This window comes from Rhinatrema bivittatum, chromosome 3, assembly GCF_901001135.1.
Source record: "Rhinatrema bivittatum chromosome 3, aRhiBiv1.1, whole genome shotgun sequence".
Classification (NCBI taxonomy): Eukaryota; Metazoa; Chordata; class Amphibia; order Gymnophiona; family Rhinatrematidae; genus Rhinatrema; species Rhinatrema bivittatum.
The window spans coordinates 315,246,673-315,268,352 of record NC_042617.1 but is presented as its reverse complement, the minus strand read 5'-3'; the positions used below and the strand labels follow the sequence as shown (position 1 = coordinate 315,268,352).

General features: G+C 41.4%; 1 protein-coding gene across 1 annotated transcript in view; it reads left to right on the top strand.

Annotated features, from left to right (window-relative positions):
* The first annotated feature begins 220 nt into the window (after positions 1-220).
* The window catches only part of LOC115087719 (dermatan-sulfate epimerase-like), a 105,675-nt gene continuing 84,215 nt past the window's right edge, over positions 221-21,680 (top strand). The window contains 1 exon segment of the mRNA XM_029595229.1: positions 221-636. Coding sequence (XP_029451089.1) covers positions 221-636 — 416 coding nt within the window.

Sequence of the window (21,680 nt, the reverse complement as noted above, 5' to 3'; positions counted from 1 at the left end):
ATATTTGAGGATAATACTGTAAATTAAATAAATTAATGTCTTCATTAATTTTTAAGTAATATCATTAATAAAATTGCATTTTCATGGAAAAAGTATACTTCTTTCTCTTCCTCAGTATCTTTATCCTTAAACCTTCTAATTTTCCTTTTCTGTCTCTGTTCTCCCAGGATATCTGAAAGATAATTTAGCTGCTCCTAGAATTTGGAGATCCGATGCCACAATGAGGACTCGCACCCGGAGGGCTCCCACTGTGTTTTTCATACATGTGGTCTGCTGCGTCTTGACCTGTAGTGCAGATGAAAATCCAAGTAATATAATTCCTTTCCTTAATGCCAACTATGACAGCCACCCCATGTTGTACTTTTCTAATGATGACACGGAGGAGCTACGACTCAGGGCTCAGAGCACTCATCAGCACATTGCGGCTCGGATAACTCAGGCCGCTCACACTATGCTGGCAAATCCTGGTGAATATCTTCCGCCCTGGGATCCCAAGGATTTCAGTGCCCGTTGGAATGAAATTTATGGCAACAACCTGGGTGCTCTGGCGATGTTCTGCGTCCTGTATCCTGAGAACACCAAAGTTCTCGACTTGGCCAAGGAGTATATGGAAAGGATGGCGGCTCAGCCTAGCTGGTACTTTTGAGTCTGTTTATTTAATTTGTATATTATACGGTACAGTGCTGATGATGATAAAGTTAAAATATCAAAGACTTATTACCATTATATAGAGATATACATACAGTAGTATATACTGAACACATTGTAGTCCAATGAAATATAATTCAGCAAGTAGAAGCTTGAAAGCTGAAAGCAGACGCTCAAGGCTTGTTACTGTCTGTTCACTCCCCGTTCATAGACATTCCACTTCCCAGAGGCACAAAACCCCTCGGGAAGACTTCCTCAAGCTAGTGCAGGAAATCAGTTAGCTAGGATGCAGGGTGTAACCTGATTTGATATCCGAAAGAAGTGAGCACTATTATATTATGAATGAGGAAAAGAGAAATCTGAAGAAAGGAATAGTTGAATGATCAAGGTATGAAAACCTAGAGCAGAAGTCCATAAACTGCTATTAATAAATAAGGATTAGTAGCTTGGGATCTATTCATTTAGGGGTTGATTTTAAAAGGCACGCACGTGTGTCTATGTGTACGTGGTTCTCAGCATGTGCACATGGACACACTGATTTTATATTATGCCCCTGAATTTTAGAATAATACATGTGGCAACGTGATCAGGCCTAAACCAGTTCCCTCCCAGTTCGCTCCAATTAAGGAGTGGACTGGGAGGAAACTTCCCTAACCCTACCCTTACCCTTCCTTCCTTTTCCCCCTCCTCCCCGACCCCTTAAAAACTCCCTAGCTAGCCCCAATGTTTTTATTTTAATAATTACTGCTCCTCCAGAGCAGAAATAAACTCAGTGCACTGGCTGGCTGCTGACACGTGCTTCCCCGGGACAGAGTCTAATGGTGCTGTCCTTGACCGGCCCCTCTCTGCCCATACCCCGCCTCCAGCACATCCCTTTCTTCTGGCCCGGCACTTCTGCGCATTACGGGGGTTACACGTATGGCCGGTCCCTTTCTAAAATGTGCTCAGCGCGTGCAGTGCCCAGCCTCACAAGTAACCCTTGGTTTGCATGTGCACAGGGCTTTTAAAATCTGGTCTTTAATGTTTGGGTACTTGCCAGGTACTTCTGACTTGTTTGGCCACTGTTGAACACAGGATACTGGGCTTGATGGACCCTTGGTCTGACCCAGTTTGGCATATATTTTGTTCTTAAGTTCTTAGTTAGGAAACTGAAATCTAGAACCTATAGGATAGCATTCTCACAAGTGCTCCCTGTTCCACGCATAGGACCCCAGAGGCAGCCTGAGCTCCATCGTCTGAATGCATGGATGAGACAATGGTGCAGGAAATAGGGTTTTAGATTTGTTAGGAACTGGGGAACCTTCTGGGGAAAGGGGATGGGCTTCACCTTAATCCTTGTGGAACCAGGCTGTTTATACTAACCTTTAAAAAGGAGATACGGCAGTTTTTAAACTACATGATGGGGAAATGTTGACAGTCGCTCAGAAGCTCATAGGGACAGATTTTAAAACCTGCGCGCGGGCGCAGATTTGTTTGCGCAACCCGGCTCGAACAAATCTACGCCCGATTTTATGACATGCGCACGGCTGCACACGCATGTTATAAAATCCAGGGTCGGCGCGCGCAAGGGGGTGCACACTTGTGCAACTTGCGTGCCTGCCTCCATTCCCTCGAGGCTGCTCCGAAATCGGAGCAGCCTCGGAGGGAACTTTACTTCCGCCCCCCGCACTTTCCCCTCCCTTCCCCTACCTAACCCACCCCCTAGCCCTACCTAGAACTCCCCTTTACTTTTGTTGAAGAAGTTACGCCTGCCTCCTGGCAAGCGTAACTTACGCGCGCCGGCCAATGGCCGGCCGGCGATCCCGGGCACAGCGGCAAATGGCCGCTATGCCTGGAGGCTCAGGCCATGCACCGCCCCGAACTGCCCCGGACCGCCCACACCACACCCCTTTTTGCAAGCCCCGGGACATACGCGCGTCCCGGTGGTTGCGCGCGCCGCCGAGCCTATGCAAGATAGGCTCGGCACATGCAGGGGGAGGCAGGGGTAGGTTTTCGGGGGTTGCGCGCGTATCTTATACACGCAAACCTTTGAAAATCTACTCCATAGTGTGGAATAATGTATCTTAGAAGGATACTAACAAAACAGGGATGTTAGAGCATTCTGATAGACAGGTAGCAATAAATGCTAAAATAACCCATGTGCCTTTTATGTAAAGGGCAGACAGCAGAAAGATTGCAAATTACCCCATCTAATGATAAGCAAGTTGTTAATTCAAACAAAATACATACTTTGAAATATCTGTATACAATGCTAGAAGTCTAAAACATAAGATAGGAAGATTGGAATGAAATCACTGAATGAAGATGTAGATATAATTGTATCTCAGAGACCTGGTGGAACATAAGAACATAAGAAATTTCCATACTGGGTCAGACCAAGGGTCCATCAAGCCCAGCATCCTGTTTCCAACAGTGGCCAATCCAGACTACAAATACCTGGCAAATACACAAAAACTAAGTATATCCCACACTACTGATGCTAGTAATAGCAGTGGATATTTTCTAAGTCAACTTGATTAATGACTTCTCCAGAAACCTATCCACACTAACTGCACTTACCACTTCCCCTGGCAACAAATTCCAGAGTTTAATTGTGCATTGATTGAAAATGAATTTTCTCTGACTAGTTTTAAATGTGCTATATTCTAACTTCATGGAGTGCTCCCTAGATCTATTATCTGAAAGAGTAAATAATCGACTCACATTTACCCATTCTAGACCACCTATGATTTTAAAGATCTCTATCATATCCCTCCTCAGCCGTCTCTTCTCCAAGCTGAACAGCCCTAACCTCTTTAGTCTTTCCTCATAGGGGAACATTTCCTTCCCCTTTATCATTTTGGTCACCCTTCTGTGTACCTTCTCCATCGCAACTATATCTTTCTTGAGAGCGGCGACCAGAATTGTACATACTATTCAAGGTGCAGTCTCAAAATATTTATTAATTGTTATTTATTAATTGTTAGCATTGTTATATATATATTTTTTTTTCTCTGTTTCTTGGATTAACTATGTTCATTGTAAACCGCTAACTTGAAGCGATAGTTACTGTTCATTGTAAACCGGGGTGATATGTATATTATACAGGAACCTCCGGTATATAAATCCTTAAATAAAAATAAAATAAAAATAAAATAGAGTGATAGAGGCATTATGACATCCTCTGTTTTATTCACCATTCTCTTCCTAATAATTTCTAACATTCTGTTTGCTTTTTTGACTGCCATAGCACACTAAGCTGACGATTTCAAAGTATTATCCACTATGATGCCTAGATCTCTTTTCTGGGAGGTAGCTCCTAAATTGGAACCTAACATTGTGTAAGTACAGCATGGGTTATTTCTCAATATATGCATCACCTTGCACTTATCAACATTAAATTTCATCTGCCATTTGGATGCCCAATTTTCCAGTCTTACAAAGTCCTCCTACAATTTATCACAATCCGCTTGTGATTTAACCACTCTGAATAATTTTGTATAATCTGCAAATTTGATTACCTCACTCGTCGTATTCCTTTCCAGATTGTTTATAAATATATTGTAAACCAGGGGTCCTAGATCATATCCTTGAGGCACTCCACTGTGTACCCTTTTCCACTGAGGACATTGTCCATTTACTCCTACTCTGTTTCCTGTTTTTTAATCAGTTTGTAATCCACAAATGGACATCGTGACCTATCCCATGATTTTTTTACTTTTCTTTAAAGCCTCTCATGAGAAACTATGTCAAATGTCTTCTGAAAATCCAAATACACTACATCCACCAGTTCACCTATATCTACATGTTTATTAACCCCTTCAAAAATTGAAGCAGATTTGTGAGGCAAAACTTGCCTTGGGTAAAGCCATCCTGACTTTGTGCCATTAAACCATGTCTTTCTATATGTTCTGTGATTTTGATCTTTAGAACACATTTCACTATTTTTTCTGGCACTGAAGTCAGGCTAACTGGTCTGTAGTTTCCCTGATTGTCCCTGGAGCCCTTTTTAAATAGTGGGGTTACATTAGCCACCATCCAGTCTTCAGGTACAATGGATGATTTTAATGATAGGTTACAAATTTTAACTAATAGAACTGAAATTTCATTTTTTAGTTCCTTCTGAACTCTGGGGTGTATACCATCCAGTCCAGGTGATTTGTTACTCTTCAGTTTGTCAATCAGGCCTACCACATCTTCTAGGATCACTATGATTTGGTTCAGTTCATCTCAATCATTACCCATGAAAACCTTCTCCAGAATAGGTATCTCCCCAACATTGTCTTCAGTAAACACCAAAGCAAAGAAATTGTTTAATCTTTCTGATGGCCTTATGTTCTCTAAGTGATTCTTTAACCCCTCAATCATCTAACAGTCCAACTGACACCCTCACAGGCTTTCTGCTTCGGATGTATTTAAAAATAATTTTACTGAGAGTTTTTGCCTCCACGGCCAACTTCTTTTCAAATTCTCTCTTAGCCTGTCTTATCAATGTCTTACATTTAACTTGCCAGCACTTATGCTTTATCCTTCTTCCAGTTTTTGAATGAAGATCTTTTTAGCTAAAATAGCCTCTTTCACATCATCTTTTAACCATGCCAGTAATCATTTTGCCTTCCTTCCACCTTTCTTAATGTGTGGAATACATCTGAACTGTGCTTCTAGGATGGTATTTTTTAACCATGTCCATCCCTCTTGCACACTTTTTACTTTTGTAGCTGCTCCTTTCAGTTTTTTCTAACAGTTTTTTCTAACTGTTTTTTCTAACAGTTTTTTCTAACTGTTTTTCCCATTTTATCAAAGTTTCCCTTTGAAAGTTTAGCACTAGGGCTGTGGATTTGCTTACTGTCCCCCTTCTAATCATTAATTCAAATTTGATCATATTATGAACCCTATTGCCAAGCAGCCCCACCACAGTTACCTCTGTCACCAAATCCTGTGCTCCACTAAGAATTAGATGTAAAATTGCTCCCTCTCTCATTGATTCCTGAACCAATTGCTCCGTAAAACTGTCATTTATTCCATCCAGGAACTTTATCTCTCTAGCATGTCTTGATGTTACATTTACCCAGTCAATATTGGGGTAATTGAAATCTCCCATTATTACTGCACTACTAATTTGGTTAGCTTCCCTAATTTCTCTTAGCATTTCACTGTCCGTTTCGCCATCTTGGCCAGGTGAACGGTAGTATTCTTCTATCACTATACTTTTCCTCAACACACAAGGGATTTCTACCCATAAAGATTCGATTGTGCATTTAGTCTCATGCAGGATGTTTTGGACTCTATGCCATCCCGAACATAAAGCGCCACCCCAGCTCCCAGATGCTCCTCTCTGTCACTGCGATATAATTTGTATCCCGGTATAGCAGTGTCCCATTGGTTATCCTCCTTCCATCATGACTCTGAGATGCTAATTAAGTCTATGTCATCATTCACTTCTATGCATTCTAATGCTCCCATCTTACTTCTTAGACATCTGGCAGTGTATATTTTTGTTTGTATTTTCATTCTGCTTTCTAATTGATAGGGATAAATTGGAATCTTTTAGCTCAGGTGAGTTTTTAATTACAGCACTTGAATTACTTTTCTTATTTATTTATTTGTTTGACGGTTTTTATATACCATAGTTTGGAGCAAGCCTTCACCACGGTTTACAGTGAAAGCAACAGGATACATGGAACTGAGCAAATTAAACGATTACATTATAATGAGAATAACAGATAAATTAACTGATTACATTATAACGGGTAATAATAACAAGGAAATAAACAGAGCAATAAACAGAGAATTAAACCGTGCATATTAAGTGATAGCATTATGGTAATAAATTAAGGTGGGGAGATGTGAGGGGAAAACAACTGGTCATGGGATTAATACTGTTTGTGTCGGGCAGGGAATAACTGTGTACATAGATCCAGAAAATTGGGGCGTGCGGTGGACTTTATATTGTGTAGGGGGAGTGTATATTAATCTATACCTTCTCTATATGTTTGTTCAAAGAGCCAGGTCTTTAGTTGTTTTCTGAAGAGTTTTATGTTGTTTTGTTTTCGTAAGTTTTCCGGCATGGTATTCCACAGGCGGGAATACCATGCTAGTGAAAACGCTCTCTTTCCCAAACTGATGTGAGTTTGGCGGAAGTGATTGTGGGTATTGATAGTAGTGCTTTGTTGGTTGATCTTGTATTGCATTGTGGGGTGTATAGGTGTATTACATCTTTTAGCCACTCTGTTTCTTTTCTGTAAACTGACTTGTGTAGTAGAGTAAGCATAAGAACATAAGAAATTGCCATGCTGGGTCAGACCAAGGGTCCTTCAAGCCCAGCATCCTGTTTCCAACAGAGGTCAAACCAGGCCACAAGAACCTGGCAATTACCCAAACACTAAGAAGATCCCATGCTTCTGATACAATTAATAGCAGTGGCTATTCCCTAACAGGCAGATTTTACATGCCCTGCTCGCGTAAATCCGCCCGGATTTACACGAGCAGGGCCCTCGCACGCCGGCGCGCCTATTTTGTATAGGCCACGGCGCGCGCAGAGCCCCGGGACGCGCGTAAATCCTGGGTTTTTTTTAAGGGGGCGTGTCGGGGGCGGGGCTGAATGATGTGGTGTTTCGGGGGCGGGACGCGGCGTTTCGGGGCGGGACCGGGGGTGTGTCGCCGGCCCGGGGGCATGGTAGAGGCCTCCAGACCAGCCTCCGGCTCGTATGACGGCGCGCCAGCAGTCCGCTGGCGCGCGTAGATTTACGTCTGCTTCTAGCAGGCGTAAATCGAGGGACAAAGGTAAGGGGGGGTTTAGATAGGGCCGGGGGGGTGGGTTAGGTAGGGGAAGGTGAGGGGAGGGCGAAAGAAAGTTCCCTCCAAGGCCGCTCCGATTTCGGAGCGGCCTCGGAGGGAACGGAGGCAGGCTGCACGGCGCGTGCAGGCTGCCCAAAATCGGCAGCCTTGCGCGCGCCGATCCAGGATTTTATAAGATACGCGCGGCTATGCGCGTATCTTATAAAATCCAGCGTACTTTTGTTTGCGCCTGCTGCGCGAACAAAAGTATGCGATCGCGCTCTTTTTTAAAATCTACTCCTAAGTAAATTTGATTAATAGCCGTTAATGGACTTCTCCTCCAAGAACTTATGCAAACCTTTTTTGAACCCAGCTACACTAACTGCACTAACCACATCCTCTGGCCACAAATTCCAGAGCTTTATTGTGCGTTGAGTGAAAAAGAATTTTCTCCAATTAGTCTTAAATGTGCTACTTGCTAACTTCATGGAATGCCCCCTAGTCCTTCTATTATTCGAAAGTGTAAATAACCGAGTCACATCTACTCGTTCAAGACCTCTCATGATCTTAAAGACCTCTATCATATCCCCCCTCAGCACTTTGAACTCAATTCATTTTTCGATGGGTAGCCAGTGCTGGTGTGATGTGCTCAGTTTTTTTCTGTCCAGTTAAAATTCTTGCTGCTGCATTCTGCAGTATTTGGAGTGGATGTGTGGTTGTTTTGGGAAGTAACCAGGAGAAGGGAGTTGCAGTAGTCAAAACATGTGAAAATCAGTGTTTGAAGGATGGTTCTGAAGTCTTGTGGGTTTAGGAGGGGTTTAAGGTGTTTTAGAGTTAGTAGTTTGTGGAAACCTTCGTTTATTTTCATGGAAATGTGTTTTTTAAAGTTTAGTTCTGGGTCGATCCAGATCCTGAGGTCTCTTACTGTATTACTGAGTTTGGGGGTTGAAATGTTGATGGTGGTTTTGTTTGTTGAGGATTTTCGTTCTAGTAGTATGTATTCCGTCTTATCCATGTTTAGGCAGAGTTTCATATTGTTTAGTAGTTGTTTAATGGAGTTTAGGTAGATGGTTGATTGAGGGTATTTTCAAATGTGTCGGAGATAGGAATTAGTAGTTGTATGTCATCAGCATACATGAAGTAGGTGATGCTGAGACTAGAAAGTAGTTGACATAGAGGCAGAAGAGAAATGTTGAACAGTATGGCTGACAAGGCAGATCCTTGAGGGACTCCGGTCTCAAGGATGGTTGGATCAGATTTGGTGTTGTTGATGTTTACCTGAAAGGATCTATTGCTTAGGAAGGATTTGAACCAATTCAAGGGCGTTTCAGTAAGACCGATTTCAGATAATCTATTTATTAAGCTATTATGATCGACTGTGTCGAAGGCTGCTGATAGGTCGAGGAGGATGAGGATGGAGCGTTGATCTTTGTTGAAACCCCTTATAATTGTATCTGAAAGGGCAGTGAGTAGAGTCTCTGTGCTGATGTGTTGATGGAATCCATGTTGAGTTGGGTATAGAATGTTGTTTATTTCTAGGTGTTGGTTCAGTTGTTTGAGTACAGCTTTTTCTGTTAGTTTGGCGAGGAAGGATAAGTTTGAGATAGGTCGGTAGTTGTTGAGATCAGTGGGATCTAGATTCTTGTTTTTTAGGATAGGTTTGATTATGGCTAGTTTTAAGGTGTCAGAGAGAGATCCTTCTTCTAGTGATTTGTTGATGATGTTAGCTATTGTAGGGGAAATGGTTTGTGATATTTCTTTAAGGGAGTTTGTTGGAATTTTGTCAAGGTCATGGTTGGCAGGCTTTAAGGCTTTAATTAGATTCTCTACTTCTGTGCAGGAGATATGTCGAAAGGTAGACCAAAGTGTGGTGCTGTTACTGATATATGTGATGTTTTGTTGTGGTAGGTTGTTTAAATTTGTAGTTATTTTGTTGATTTTTTGTTTGAAGAATCTAGCTAGGTCTTGGCTCAAGTTAGTGTTTGTAAAGGTAGCTGTAGTTATTGTCAGAGATGAGTTTGTTCACAATGTCAAATAGAGTTTTTGGGTTGTGAGAGAATTTTTGAATTTTTTTGCTGAAGTATTCTTGCTTTGTCTTGTTTAGTAAGTTTTTATAGTAGGATAGGTATATGTGGTAGTTGGCAAGGGAAGTCTGGCATTTCATTTTTCGCCATTCTTTTTTTCTTAGGGTGGTCTTGGTATCTTTTAGTTGTTTATTAAACCATGGGTTGGGTTTAATTCGGTTGTTATTGAGACATTTGGTTTTTTCTGGGTTGATGTTGTTGGCGACATCAGATGTTATTTGAGTCCATGAATGAGTGGTGTTGTCGGTATTAGAAAAGTCCATGTTGGGGAGCTGTTTTTCAAGTTCATTTTGTAATATATCAATGTTGAAAGGAGGTCTGTATTTGAGTCTGATGGTATTGAGTTCATTTGTCATGTTTTTCATGTGTATTCCAGATTGGCATTTTAGGAGGTAGTGATCAGACCAGGGAATTAGCGAGCATGATATTAGTGTGTGGTGTAGGTATATGTCGTTGGTGAAGACAAGGTCTAGTATGTGGCCAGCTCTGTGGGTTGGTTCTTTGACCGCAAGTGAGAAGTTAATAGCTGATAGGGTGTCGATGAGTATTTGGCATGCGAGTGATAGATGTGGCTCATTGGTGTGAAGGTTGAAGTCTCCGAGAATTATAGTGGGTTTCTTATGATTGAGGTCTTATTAATGGAACCTCACTGTTGGGATGCCCTAACTCTAATGCTTCATTAGTATCCTTTGAAGATATCTCCCTCTGAACCATGCGCTGCTGAGCAACTGTTGACTTTCCCTTTTGTTCTAGTTTAAAAGCTTCTCTATCTCCTTTTTAAAGGTTAGTGCCAGCAGCCTAGTTCCACCCTGGTTAAGGTGGAGCCCATCCCTTTGGAAAAGACTCCCCCCTTCCCCAAAAAGCTCCCCAGTTCCTTACAAACTGAATCGCTCTTCTTGCACCATCGTCTCATCAATGCATTGAGACTCTGGATCTCTGCCTGCCTCTGGGGACCTGCGCGTGGAACAGGGAGCATTTCAGAGAATGCTACCCTGGAGGTTCTAGATTTCAACTTTCTACCTAAGAGCCTAAATTTGGCTTCCAGAACCTCCCTCCCACATTTTCCTATGTCGTTGGTGCCCACATGTACCACAACAATTGGCTCCTCCCCAGCATTGTCTAAAATCCTATCTAGGTCATGCGTGAGGTTCACCACCTTTGCACCAGGTAGGCATGTTACTAGTTGATCCTCATGCCCACCAGCCACCCAGCTGTCTACATGCCTAATAATCTAATTACCAACTATGACAGCCAACGTAACCCTTTCCTCCTGGGCAGTAACCCTGGAAGACACAGCCTCGATGCGAGAGGACAATGCATTATCCATGCTACAGGATCCTTTCCTGCTACACCACGTTGATGCTCTCCAATCATTTATTTATTTATTTTATTTATTGTTTTTGTTATACCGAGTTTCATGATAGGCATCACATCAACCCGGTTTACAAATAACAAGGAGTGTAAAGCATAACGTAACGTAAAAAACAATATTTTCAATAAGAACCTTGAACTTTAAATACAGTGAATCAGAAAAAGGGAGAGGGAAAGTTACAAAAAACAAGGAAAATAAACTTGGGATGGAAGAGGAGAAATTGAACAGCACAATATTTACATTTCAGCCTATTGATACATTAGAATAGCAAGTGAAAAAATAAGACTATGAAACGGTACATAGGTAATCAAATGAATAAATATGACAGTTGTGAATGGTAATAGTATGATAAATATTCAGCAGGAATTAGTGAGAGAGGGTTTGAGGTTGGTTGATTCGTGTTTACATTCCATTATTGCATACGAGTTAGTGCTAGTGAGAGGAGGTTTTATTCAAGGCTTGGAAATGCTTTTTTGAAAAGCCAAGTTTTTAGTCTTTTCCTAAATGTTAAAGAGCATGGCTCTTGTCTCAAATCAGGTGGGATCGAGTTCCAGAGAGCTGGACCTGCTGATGAGAAGGCTCTGAGACTCAAGGATTTATGTTGGTAGGTTTTGGCCTTTGGAATTTGGAGTGACTCTTTGTAGTGTTCCCTGATAGGCCTGGCGGAGGTGAATTTTTTAAGTGGTATTTGTAGGTCAAGTTGCGTGTGTTGGTTGATAGTTTTGTATATGATGTTAATGGTTTTGTACATGATTCTATAGTGGATCGGAAGCCAATGGAGGTTTTTGAGAATAGGTGAAATGTGGTCAATTTTCCTGGAATTTGTAAGGACTCTGGCTGCAGAGTTCTGAACCATTTGTAAAGGTTTGGTGTAAGAAGCTGGGAGGCCTAATAGTAATGAGTTGCAATAATCTAGTTTGGAAAAGATTATTGCTTGCAAGATTGTTCTGAAGTCCTGAGTGTGAAACAGCGGTTTTATTCTTTTCACCCCTCCCTTCATGAGACCTGCTTCCTCCAAGGCAGCACCAGGGCTGCCAGTCTGAAGTTGGGACTTGGCTACTATGCCCCTGATGGTCTATATACCTCTCTGTCTGCCTCAGCTCCTCCAGGTCTGCCACTCTAGCCTCTAGAGATCATACTCATTCTCTAAGAGACAGGAGCTTCTTGCATCGGATGTACACATACAACTTCTCACCAGCAGGTAAAAAATCATACATGTGACACTCGATGCAAAAGACTGGGAGGCCCTCCTCTTGTTGCTGGGCTGCTGCCTTCATCTCAAATTTGTTCAGTTTCTAGTTAAGTTTTAGGTTGCTAATTGAGTAGGAATGTGTCTAATTAGGGTTGTTTAAATCTATTAGTGTATTCACTATATCTCTGGTAGTGGCCTTCAAGGGAATGATCAAACTCTCAATAAGGTGTGGGGAATTCGTGAAGTGAAGTTATAGGGTTGATTTGTGTGTGTGTGTGTGTGGGTGTATGTGAGGGTATGTAAGTGGCTACCTGCCTATAAAGGATGAGGTAGGGATGGGTGGGAGAAGGGGTGGTAGGGTTGGGAAATCAAACACACTAATTTGTTTATTAGCTGGTTTACTATTTAAAAAACAAACACTAACCTGTTTATAAGCTTCTTACTGACTATTTAAAAAACAAACACACAAAAACACTAATTAATTTATCCCAATAGTTTACTTCTCCCCAATAGTTTAAAAAAATTCCCAAGCAGAACTTACTGATTCCTTTAGCCTCCAGCAAGGTGATCCTCTTCTCTCAGTGCTCACACTGAAGGAGGTTAACCAATGGGACACTATGTTGCCAGGGTACAAATTATATCGGAATAATAAAAAGGATCATACTGGTGGAGGGATGGCGTTATATGTTTAAAAAGTCATAGAGTGAACCTGGATAAAAGTGTAGTAACATAATAACACAGTAATGATGGCACTTACCAGCTCCCGGGGACTCATCCAATGCTGCCGGGCTCATCTCGCTGACGCCAAGCTCCGCAGGGGCCTCCCCGAACGCCTCCACCAGCAACAAGGGAGCCTAACGAGCCGACCCCCCCTCGAAATCGCCTGCAACCAGCAGCACAGGCCTCAGAAAGGCCTCCTTTCAGCAGCACCACCCATCTCGAAGCGAAGCCAGCCCCTGACAAGCAAAGCCAGCCCCCTGACGTCAGAGGAGGGGCCGGGTGAGTGGTGTTTAAATTTAAACTCACCCCAGGCGCCCCCCCTAGACATCAGAGCACTGTCAATCAGCCAGTCCCCACTTACCAGCTCCCAGGGACTCATCCAGCGCTGCCGGGCTCATCTCACATCTCGCTGATGCCAAGCTCCGCAGGGGCCTCCCCGAACACCTCCACCAGCAACGAGGGAGCCTAACGAGCCGACCCCCCCTCGAAATCACCTGCATCCAGCAGCACAGGTCTCGGAAAGGCTTCCTTTCAGCAGCACCACCCATCTCGAAGCAAAGCCAGTCCCCTAACGTCAGAGGAGGGGCCGGGTGAGTGGTGTTTAAATTTAAACTCACCCCAGGCGCCGCATGCTGTGCACCATGCACCGAAGGAGCGCGTCCAAAGGAGCAGGCCCCTTTGCACGCCCCTTCGTGCAGCCCATTCATCGCAGCCCTCAAAGACACCCCCTTCCCAAACCTTGCCTTCTCAACCCGCTCCTCCCAAACACTAAAAAAAAACAAACCAAAAAAAGAAAACTGCATCACTAACAGCTGCCTTCCAAAAGCAAGCTTTGCTCTCATATTGCTATCTCAATCAACTTTCAATCCAAAATCTCAAAAAGATATGAAGATGAACAACATGATCTCATCTCCAAATAATCAACCTACATCCTCTAAGAAACATTCATCATCAAAACCTCCTCACAAACTAAATCAACCAATAAACTACAAAAACAGCACACATATCCAACTCTCAAACTATATGCTTCTCTCATTCATACTCATTCTATAATAAAAAAAAATCACTCTATTCAATGACCTACTCAGTGACCACAAACCAAATTTCATTGCAATTACGGAAACCTGGCTCAAAAACACGGATTCCGTTCTAATAAACCAACTATCCAACCAAGATTACAGCATCTCTTCAATCCCCAGAAAAAATAAAAAAGGAGGTGGCTTAATACTTATATCTAAAAAAAGCCTGCAACTAACACTTTGCCCATCTAACATTCCTCCACCATTTGAAATTGCTTTATATGATTCACCAAAACTGCAAATATGCCTCATTTACTGTCCTCCAGGAGCACTCGATAAAAACTGCTCACCTCTAATTGAATATTATGAACAACATCTCCCTCAACAAACCCATAATCATACTTGGTGACTTCAGCATACATTTCAACTTACCAACTCACTCAAAAACCTGCCAAACTATCATTGATGCACTATCAACTCTATATCTAGAACAAATAATCCCATCTCCAACTCATAAAGCAGGCCACACAATTGATCTCATTTTTATCAACACTGAAATCTGGAAATCATTCTCTACCCACACCACAGAGAAACCCTGGTCCAACCACCATCTAATCCAAGCTAACTTACATACCAATCTCAACCTTAAACCTCCTCAAATCACCCCAAACAAAATATCCTACCGTCCACCATTCAGCATATAACTTTTACAAAAAATTCTTCAATCTGAATTAAACAACATCAATCTAACTCCGAGAACGCTACCTCATCATGGCTAAACATCACAAAACAAGTTGCAGACAACATCAGTCCCATTATTACAAAGACTAAACAACAACCCAAACACAACAACCAATGGTATAATGAAAATATCAGAACTGCCAAACGCACACTCCAAAAAAAAAGAAAGAGAATGGAGAAAAAACAAAAATACTACCACACTAAATAATTATCGGAACAACTTAGCTCAATATAAAAATATCATCAACAATGCGAAAAAGGAATTCTTCTCCAACAAAATCTCCAAATTTCATCATAACCCCAGAATGTTATTCGCATTAGTTCAGAAACTTACCAAAACCACCCAAGAGTCTTCATGCACCAAACATGGAAGCGATGACTTTGCTGATTTCTTCAACAACAAAATATCTCATCTAAGCCAATCCAACATAACCAACAACAACCAGAACACCAAACTTAACAAGATAACCTCATCATGGTCAAACTTTGACACTGCCTCCACCATTGAAATTCAATCTATAATAAATAAAATGAACCCTGCCAGCCATCCATTAGACAACATCCCAATAACAACCCTCAAATCAATTGAACCTACCATATCAAAAACCATCACCAAAATTGTCAATTTATCACTGACCGAAGGCAACTACCCCAAATGCCTCAAATCTGCTGTCATCAAACCAATCCTTAAAAAGAACAACCCAGATCCAGAAATCCTTACCAACTACCGTCTCATATCAAACCTTTCGTTCATAGCCAAAACCATTGAAAACGTTGTACACACTCAACTAGATGACTACCTGGAGACAAACAGCATCCTACCTCCATCCCAATATGGTTTTAGAAAAAACCTAAACACGGAATCTCTCCTTATCTCCCTAAATGACATTATTATAAGAGGCTTTGACAAAGGTGAAAAATACTTGCTCATTCTTCTTGACCTTTCAGCCACCTTTGACACAGTGAACCACAATATACTATTGGAGCGACTATCCCAAATTGGTTTAACTGGCAATACCTTACGTTGGTTTTCTTCCTATTTATCTGATCGAACATACCAAGTATTAATCAACAACAACCTATCAAAAATAATCAACCTCAACACCGGAGTCCCTCAAGGATCAGCTTTATCAGCCACCCTTTTCAACGTATACCTTCTCCCCATCTGCCAACTACTAAAAGAATATGAAATCACACACTTCCTCTATGATGCTGACATTCAGCTCCTCATTCCCATACAAAATTTGATTGAAGACACCTACAAGAAAACCTCAGAACTACTTATCTCAATCAAACATCTCCTAAATTCCCTGAAACTCATAATCAACTTTGACAAAACTGAAATAATACTCATGGATAAAAAACCCAATCCAACTCCGCCACCCCTGACAATACTTGACAAACAAATGATAACTATACTCCCTACCACCCACACCAGGAACCTCAGAGTTATCATTGATAAAGAACTTTCTTTCAAGAACCACATAGCAAATAAAACTAAAGAAGGATACCACAGACTCCTAACCCTAAGACACCTGAAACCATTTCTCAACCCCTACGATTTCAGAACTGTACTACAGCTTCTTATCTTCTCCACCTTCAACTATTGCAACTCCTTACTAATTGGAATACATTTTTCATCCCTCAAACCACTCCAAATACTGCAGAACTCAGCTGCCAGAATACTAACTGTAACAAAAAAAGTGAACACATAACACCAATATTGACCTCACTTCACTGGCTCCCTATTACTGCACGTATTGCTTACAAATCAATGACCATAATCCACAAAATCCTAAACAATGATCAACAAGGTCATAATCCCTCAAAATCCTCCAAGAAACCTACGCTCTAATAACTCAGGTTACCTAAACATTCCCCCTATCAAAGATGCTCATCTAGCAACCACAAGAGAAAGAGCCTTTTCAATTGCCTCACCTAAACTTTGGAACACCCTACCTAAATTCCTGAGAACCCAACACAACCTAAAAACATTCAAAAAAGACCTAAAAACACTAAGCGCCGGATTTTTGGAATTTGGAATTCAGAAACTGACGATATCATGTCCAGGGAAAATGACGTAAGAGAGAATTGACGTGAGAGAGAACTTAAAACACAAGAATCAACGATATTACGTCTGGCATCCGACATAAAAGAGAACTCTACAGACGTGAAAGAGAACTTGGAATTCAGAAATCGACGACATCATTTCTGGGGGAAGTGTCTATAAATAAACTCTCTGAAGTGCCGCTATGCCAAAAGCGAACACGGTCGAGGAGAAACCGCGCGAGTTAAACAAAGTGGTAGAAGCCAGTATTTGAAGTATGGGACCATGGATGACGCTTGTGGAAGAGTGCTGAGATTACAGTGAATCCCCTGAGACAGGATGCTGTCCGAAACACGATCGTGTCGGGAAACACTAATGGATGAGTATTCAAGTTTTTGGCTTGTTTGGCATACATATTAGTTTGAACCAAAGTTGGTGTCAAAGATTTGATTTAGAGGCGGCACTAATAATCTAGTATGTAGTGAAGGATTGGTCTTTTTAAAGAAATGGATATAGAAAAATGGACATAAAAAAGTGGATATAAAAAAGTGGACATAAAAAAATGAGAGAACTTGTTGTTATAATAATAAAGTAAAAGTGACCCTATACCAGTTTGGAGTCTGAAGAGAATACAGACCCTGAAAGTAAGGGGCCCACATATGAAACTTTGGCGTTGGCAGTGTAAGATAATAAGATTGACCAGTTGAACCATTGTTATTTGATTTGTGGATAACTATATCCTAGCCATGGATTTCCATGCACCAGGTCTCCGTGACAGCTAATATATCTGAATCAACTTCTTTCATGACTGCCTCTAGATCTGGGACTTTATTCCCCATACTGTGAGCATTAGTTTTTTGGTGGAACTATATCAATACCAGGTGCAGAAGTCGCTGGAAGCGGAGTTCAGGAGCAGGAACCCATTTCCCTGACTTATGAGACATCTTTAAGCCCTGGTGCTCCTCTAACACCTGAACCACCAACGGGAAGGGGAGGAGGTGAAATCTCATTCGAGGATCCCACCCAGACTTTGGCTTTTCTATCATCCCTGGATAAAAGGGGAGTAGTGGGAACAGAAATCCCACAACAGACCCCTGAACCCCAGGGGGTAGAAAACCAGAATCAGGGTAGTAGTACCGTTTTGGTGTCTAAGGTAAAAAAGATGGAAGGTAGACAGGTGGAAATGCCAGCTGGAGTATCAATAATTGTTCCTACAAAATTTACTATGGAGGAAATTGGTGGTTTAATTCTTTCAATTCAGAAGTCTATTAATGACTTAACTAAGACAGTTCAACAAAGCTTAGATAATAATAAAATCTTGCAGATAAAAACGGAAAAAATGGAGAAATCAGTGATAAATCTAGAACAAAAAATGGAAGAGGTAGAAAAAGTTCAAGTAAATTTAATCAAATCAGAGAAATTTCAATTAAGTAAAATAGAACAGATGGAAAATCAGATTAGAAGAGCAAATTTGAGAATTCTTAATTTTCCTAGGACTCATCTGTTATCCCCTAGAGAATTATTTAAAAGCTATCTATTAAATATTCTAAAGTATTCAGAGGATTCACTTCCTCTAATATCTAGGATATATTATATAACTCAAAAAATAGAAGGTACAGATGGACCAGAGCAAACTCAAGGGAATCTAAATGAGGATATAAATGTATCTGAGCTGTTAGAAAAGTCATCAGATCTGGAAATTAAAAACCGTGCTACTTTAATTATTCAATGTGCAGATATTTCTCAAAGGGATTTAATACTCAGATTATACTTTAGAAACCAAAATTCTTCGTTTCATGGAGCCCCAATTAGAATTTTTCCAGATGTTTCATTAACTACCCAATTGAGGAGAAAAGAATTTTTGTCTATGAGAGAAAGAGTTATCCAAAAAGGTGCAAAATATGTACTGCGTTTTCCCTGCAAATGTATTCTAACATATCAGAATTCAAGATACGTATTTAATTACCCAGATCAGCTGCGAGAATACCTAGATGCCTGATTCCATCATAAAATACCTTAGTAATAAGGAAGGAGCAATTAAAGGATATATAGTTCAGACACAGTTAATTGTTGGTAATTGCTTATGAAATACTGCTCTTTTTTTTCTGCATATTAGACAGGTTTCGTTATTACTTTCAGTACCAGTCTTAGATTATTAACACAGATGAGATGGAAAGATGTTTTCTGTAAAGTGGAATATATGTATTGTTTAATTGTCTGGAGATTTATCTGTGTTTTATCTTCTGTAACGAATTATAATAAGTTAATAAAAAAAAAAAAAAAAAAAAAATAACTCAGGTTACCTAAACATTCCCCCTATCAAAGATGCTCATCTAGCAACCACAAGAGAAAGAGCCTTTTCAATTGCCTCACCTAAACTTTGGAACACCCTACCTAAATTCCTGAGAACCCAACACAACCTAAAAACATTCAAAAAAGACCTAAAAACACTAAGGGCCGGATTTTTGGAATTTGGAATTCAGAAACTGACGATATCATGTCCAGGGAAAATGACGTAAGAGAGAATTGACGTGAGAGAGAACTTAAAACACAAGAATCAACGATATTACGTCTGGCATCCGACATAAAAGAGAACTCTACAGACGTGAAAGAGAACTTGGAATTCAGAAATCGACGACATCATTTCTGGGGGAAGTGTCTATAAATAAACTCTCTGAAGTGCCGCTATGCCAAAAGCGAACACGGTCGAGGAGAAACCGCGCGAGTTAAACAAAGTGGTAGAAGCCAGTATTTGAAGTATGGGACCATGGATGACGCTTGTGGAAGAGTGCTGAGATTACAGTGAATCCCCTGAGACAGGATGCTGTCCGAAACACGATCGTGTCGGGAAACACTAATGGATGAGTATTCAAGTTTTGGCTTGTTTGGCATACATATTAGTTTGAACCAAAGTTGGTGTCAAAGATTTGATTTAGAGGCGGCACTAATAATCTAGTATGTAGTGAAGGATTGGTCTTTTTAAAGAAATGGATATAGAAAAATGGACATAAAAAAGTGGATATAAAAAAGTGGACATAAAAAAATGAGAGAACTTGTTGTTATAATAATAAAGTAAAAGTGACCCTATACCAGTTTGGAGTCTGAAGAGAATACAGACCCTGAAAGTAAGGGGCCCACATATGAAACTTTGGCGTTGGCAGTGTAAGATAATAAGATTGACCAGTTGAACCATTGTTATTTGATTTGTGGATAACTATATCCTAGCCATGGATTTCCATGCACCAGGTCTCCGTGACAGCTAATATATCTGAATCAACTTCTTTCATGACTGCCTCTAGATCTGGGACTTTATTCCCCATACTGTGAGCATTAGTGTACATAGCTTTCCAAACATTGCTTTTTTTCCCCCTATTTCCCATTTCTATATAAACATTTAATATTTTACTTACCTTAAGCTTTTGTTCACCCCTCCAGGATGATTCTAGCTTAAAGCCCTCCTCAGTAAGTTTCCCATTATGTGTGGAAAGATGCTGTGCACCTTTTTCAAGAGATGGACCCCCTTTCTGCTCAGCAATCAATAAAATATCATCCCATGATCTGAGAAGCCTAAACGCTCTCATTGACACCATCTACACCAGAGCTTTCCAAACTGTGTGTCGGGACACGTTAGTGTGTCGCCTGCAGTGTGCAGGTGTGTCGCGCAAGCCCGGTCAACTCTGATGCGAGTTTGGGCTTTTTTTTTTCTAGAGATTCACTTTTTTTTTTCAGTTTATGGGTTGCTTATTATTGGGTGATTTTTGCTGTCAATCGCGTTTTTTTGGGGGGCTTGGTGGGTGGAACGAGCCCAGCCATCCTTGCATTGGCTGCTGCTGCCGATGAGGCCTGGCCATGAGGAGTACTGACTGCAAGCAGCAGTGTCTGGTGATCATGGAAGGGAGTGAAGCACTTAACTGGCAACAATCAAAAAGATGAGGTACATGAGTGTGGGGGCCAGACATGTGCTGGGGGGAGAGAGATGAATGAGTGGGGGGCAAACGTGCTGGGGGGACAGACATGTGCTTGAGGGGGAGAGATATGAGTGTGTGGGGGCCAGACATGTGCTGGGGGGAGGAGAGAGATGAGTGTGTGGGGGACAGAATTTGTTTTATTATTGTTTCTCATAAATTATAACAATAACATGAATCTTGGAATATATATTTTTAATATAAATTTAAGGTTTTCATGAGATAGGTTGTGTCGTGAAACATTTTATTTATGTATATATTTAAGGAAACATACATAAATTGTCGAAATATGTTTCGTTCGTTTAACCTTTAACCTCTGGTTTGCTAGTAGACTGAATTACCGTGTCGTGAAATTATGTTTGTCTAAAAAGTGTGTCACCAACATGAAAAGTTTGGAAAGCTCTGATCTACACAGTAATTCATTTATCTCCAGAATGCGGGATAAAGGGCCTTTATCATTAATAGGTAGGACTGAGGAGAATACTTCCTATGTATCTATCTGCTTTACTCTCTACAAGAGTAGTATGAAGATGTGCCTAGAAGGCAAACCCCACCCCAAGTAGGAATTGAACCCCAAATCCCCGGCTTGAGGCATTGCATGCAAACTTTACTCACTGAGAGGGCAGGCACACTCTCCCTAATTCCATTCCCAGGAATGTCTCCTCTTTCACTGTTTGTATTGGCACTGCACCAGGGCTGGCACATCCATTAGGTGAACTTAGGCAGTTGCCTATGGTGCCGACCCTGGGGATGGGGGGGGGGGGGGCATCGAAGAGCAGCCAGGTGGTGCCACAAGCGGAGCTGCTTGTGGCAAAGAGGAGTAGAGATTTGTCAGGCTGTGAAGAGCATAGGCTGCTCGCGGCCCTGAGAAGCATACAGTTTGCAGCAAGAATGAGGTAGGAGGAGTCAGGCCCGAGACTACTGGGGGCAGCACAGCGAGAACAGGGAGAGTGTGTGCAAGGCACAAGTCACCTAGGGCCCCCACTATCCTTGCACCAGCCCTGCACTGCATGCATATGTTTACTCAATGAGATGACAAGAATATCCCTCCCTAACACCACCCCAGGACTCCCCTCTTCTCTCTCTTTATAAAACCACTCATGTACTGACATTGCATGCAGACCCCTCCTTAAATC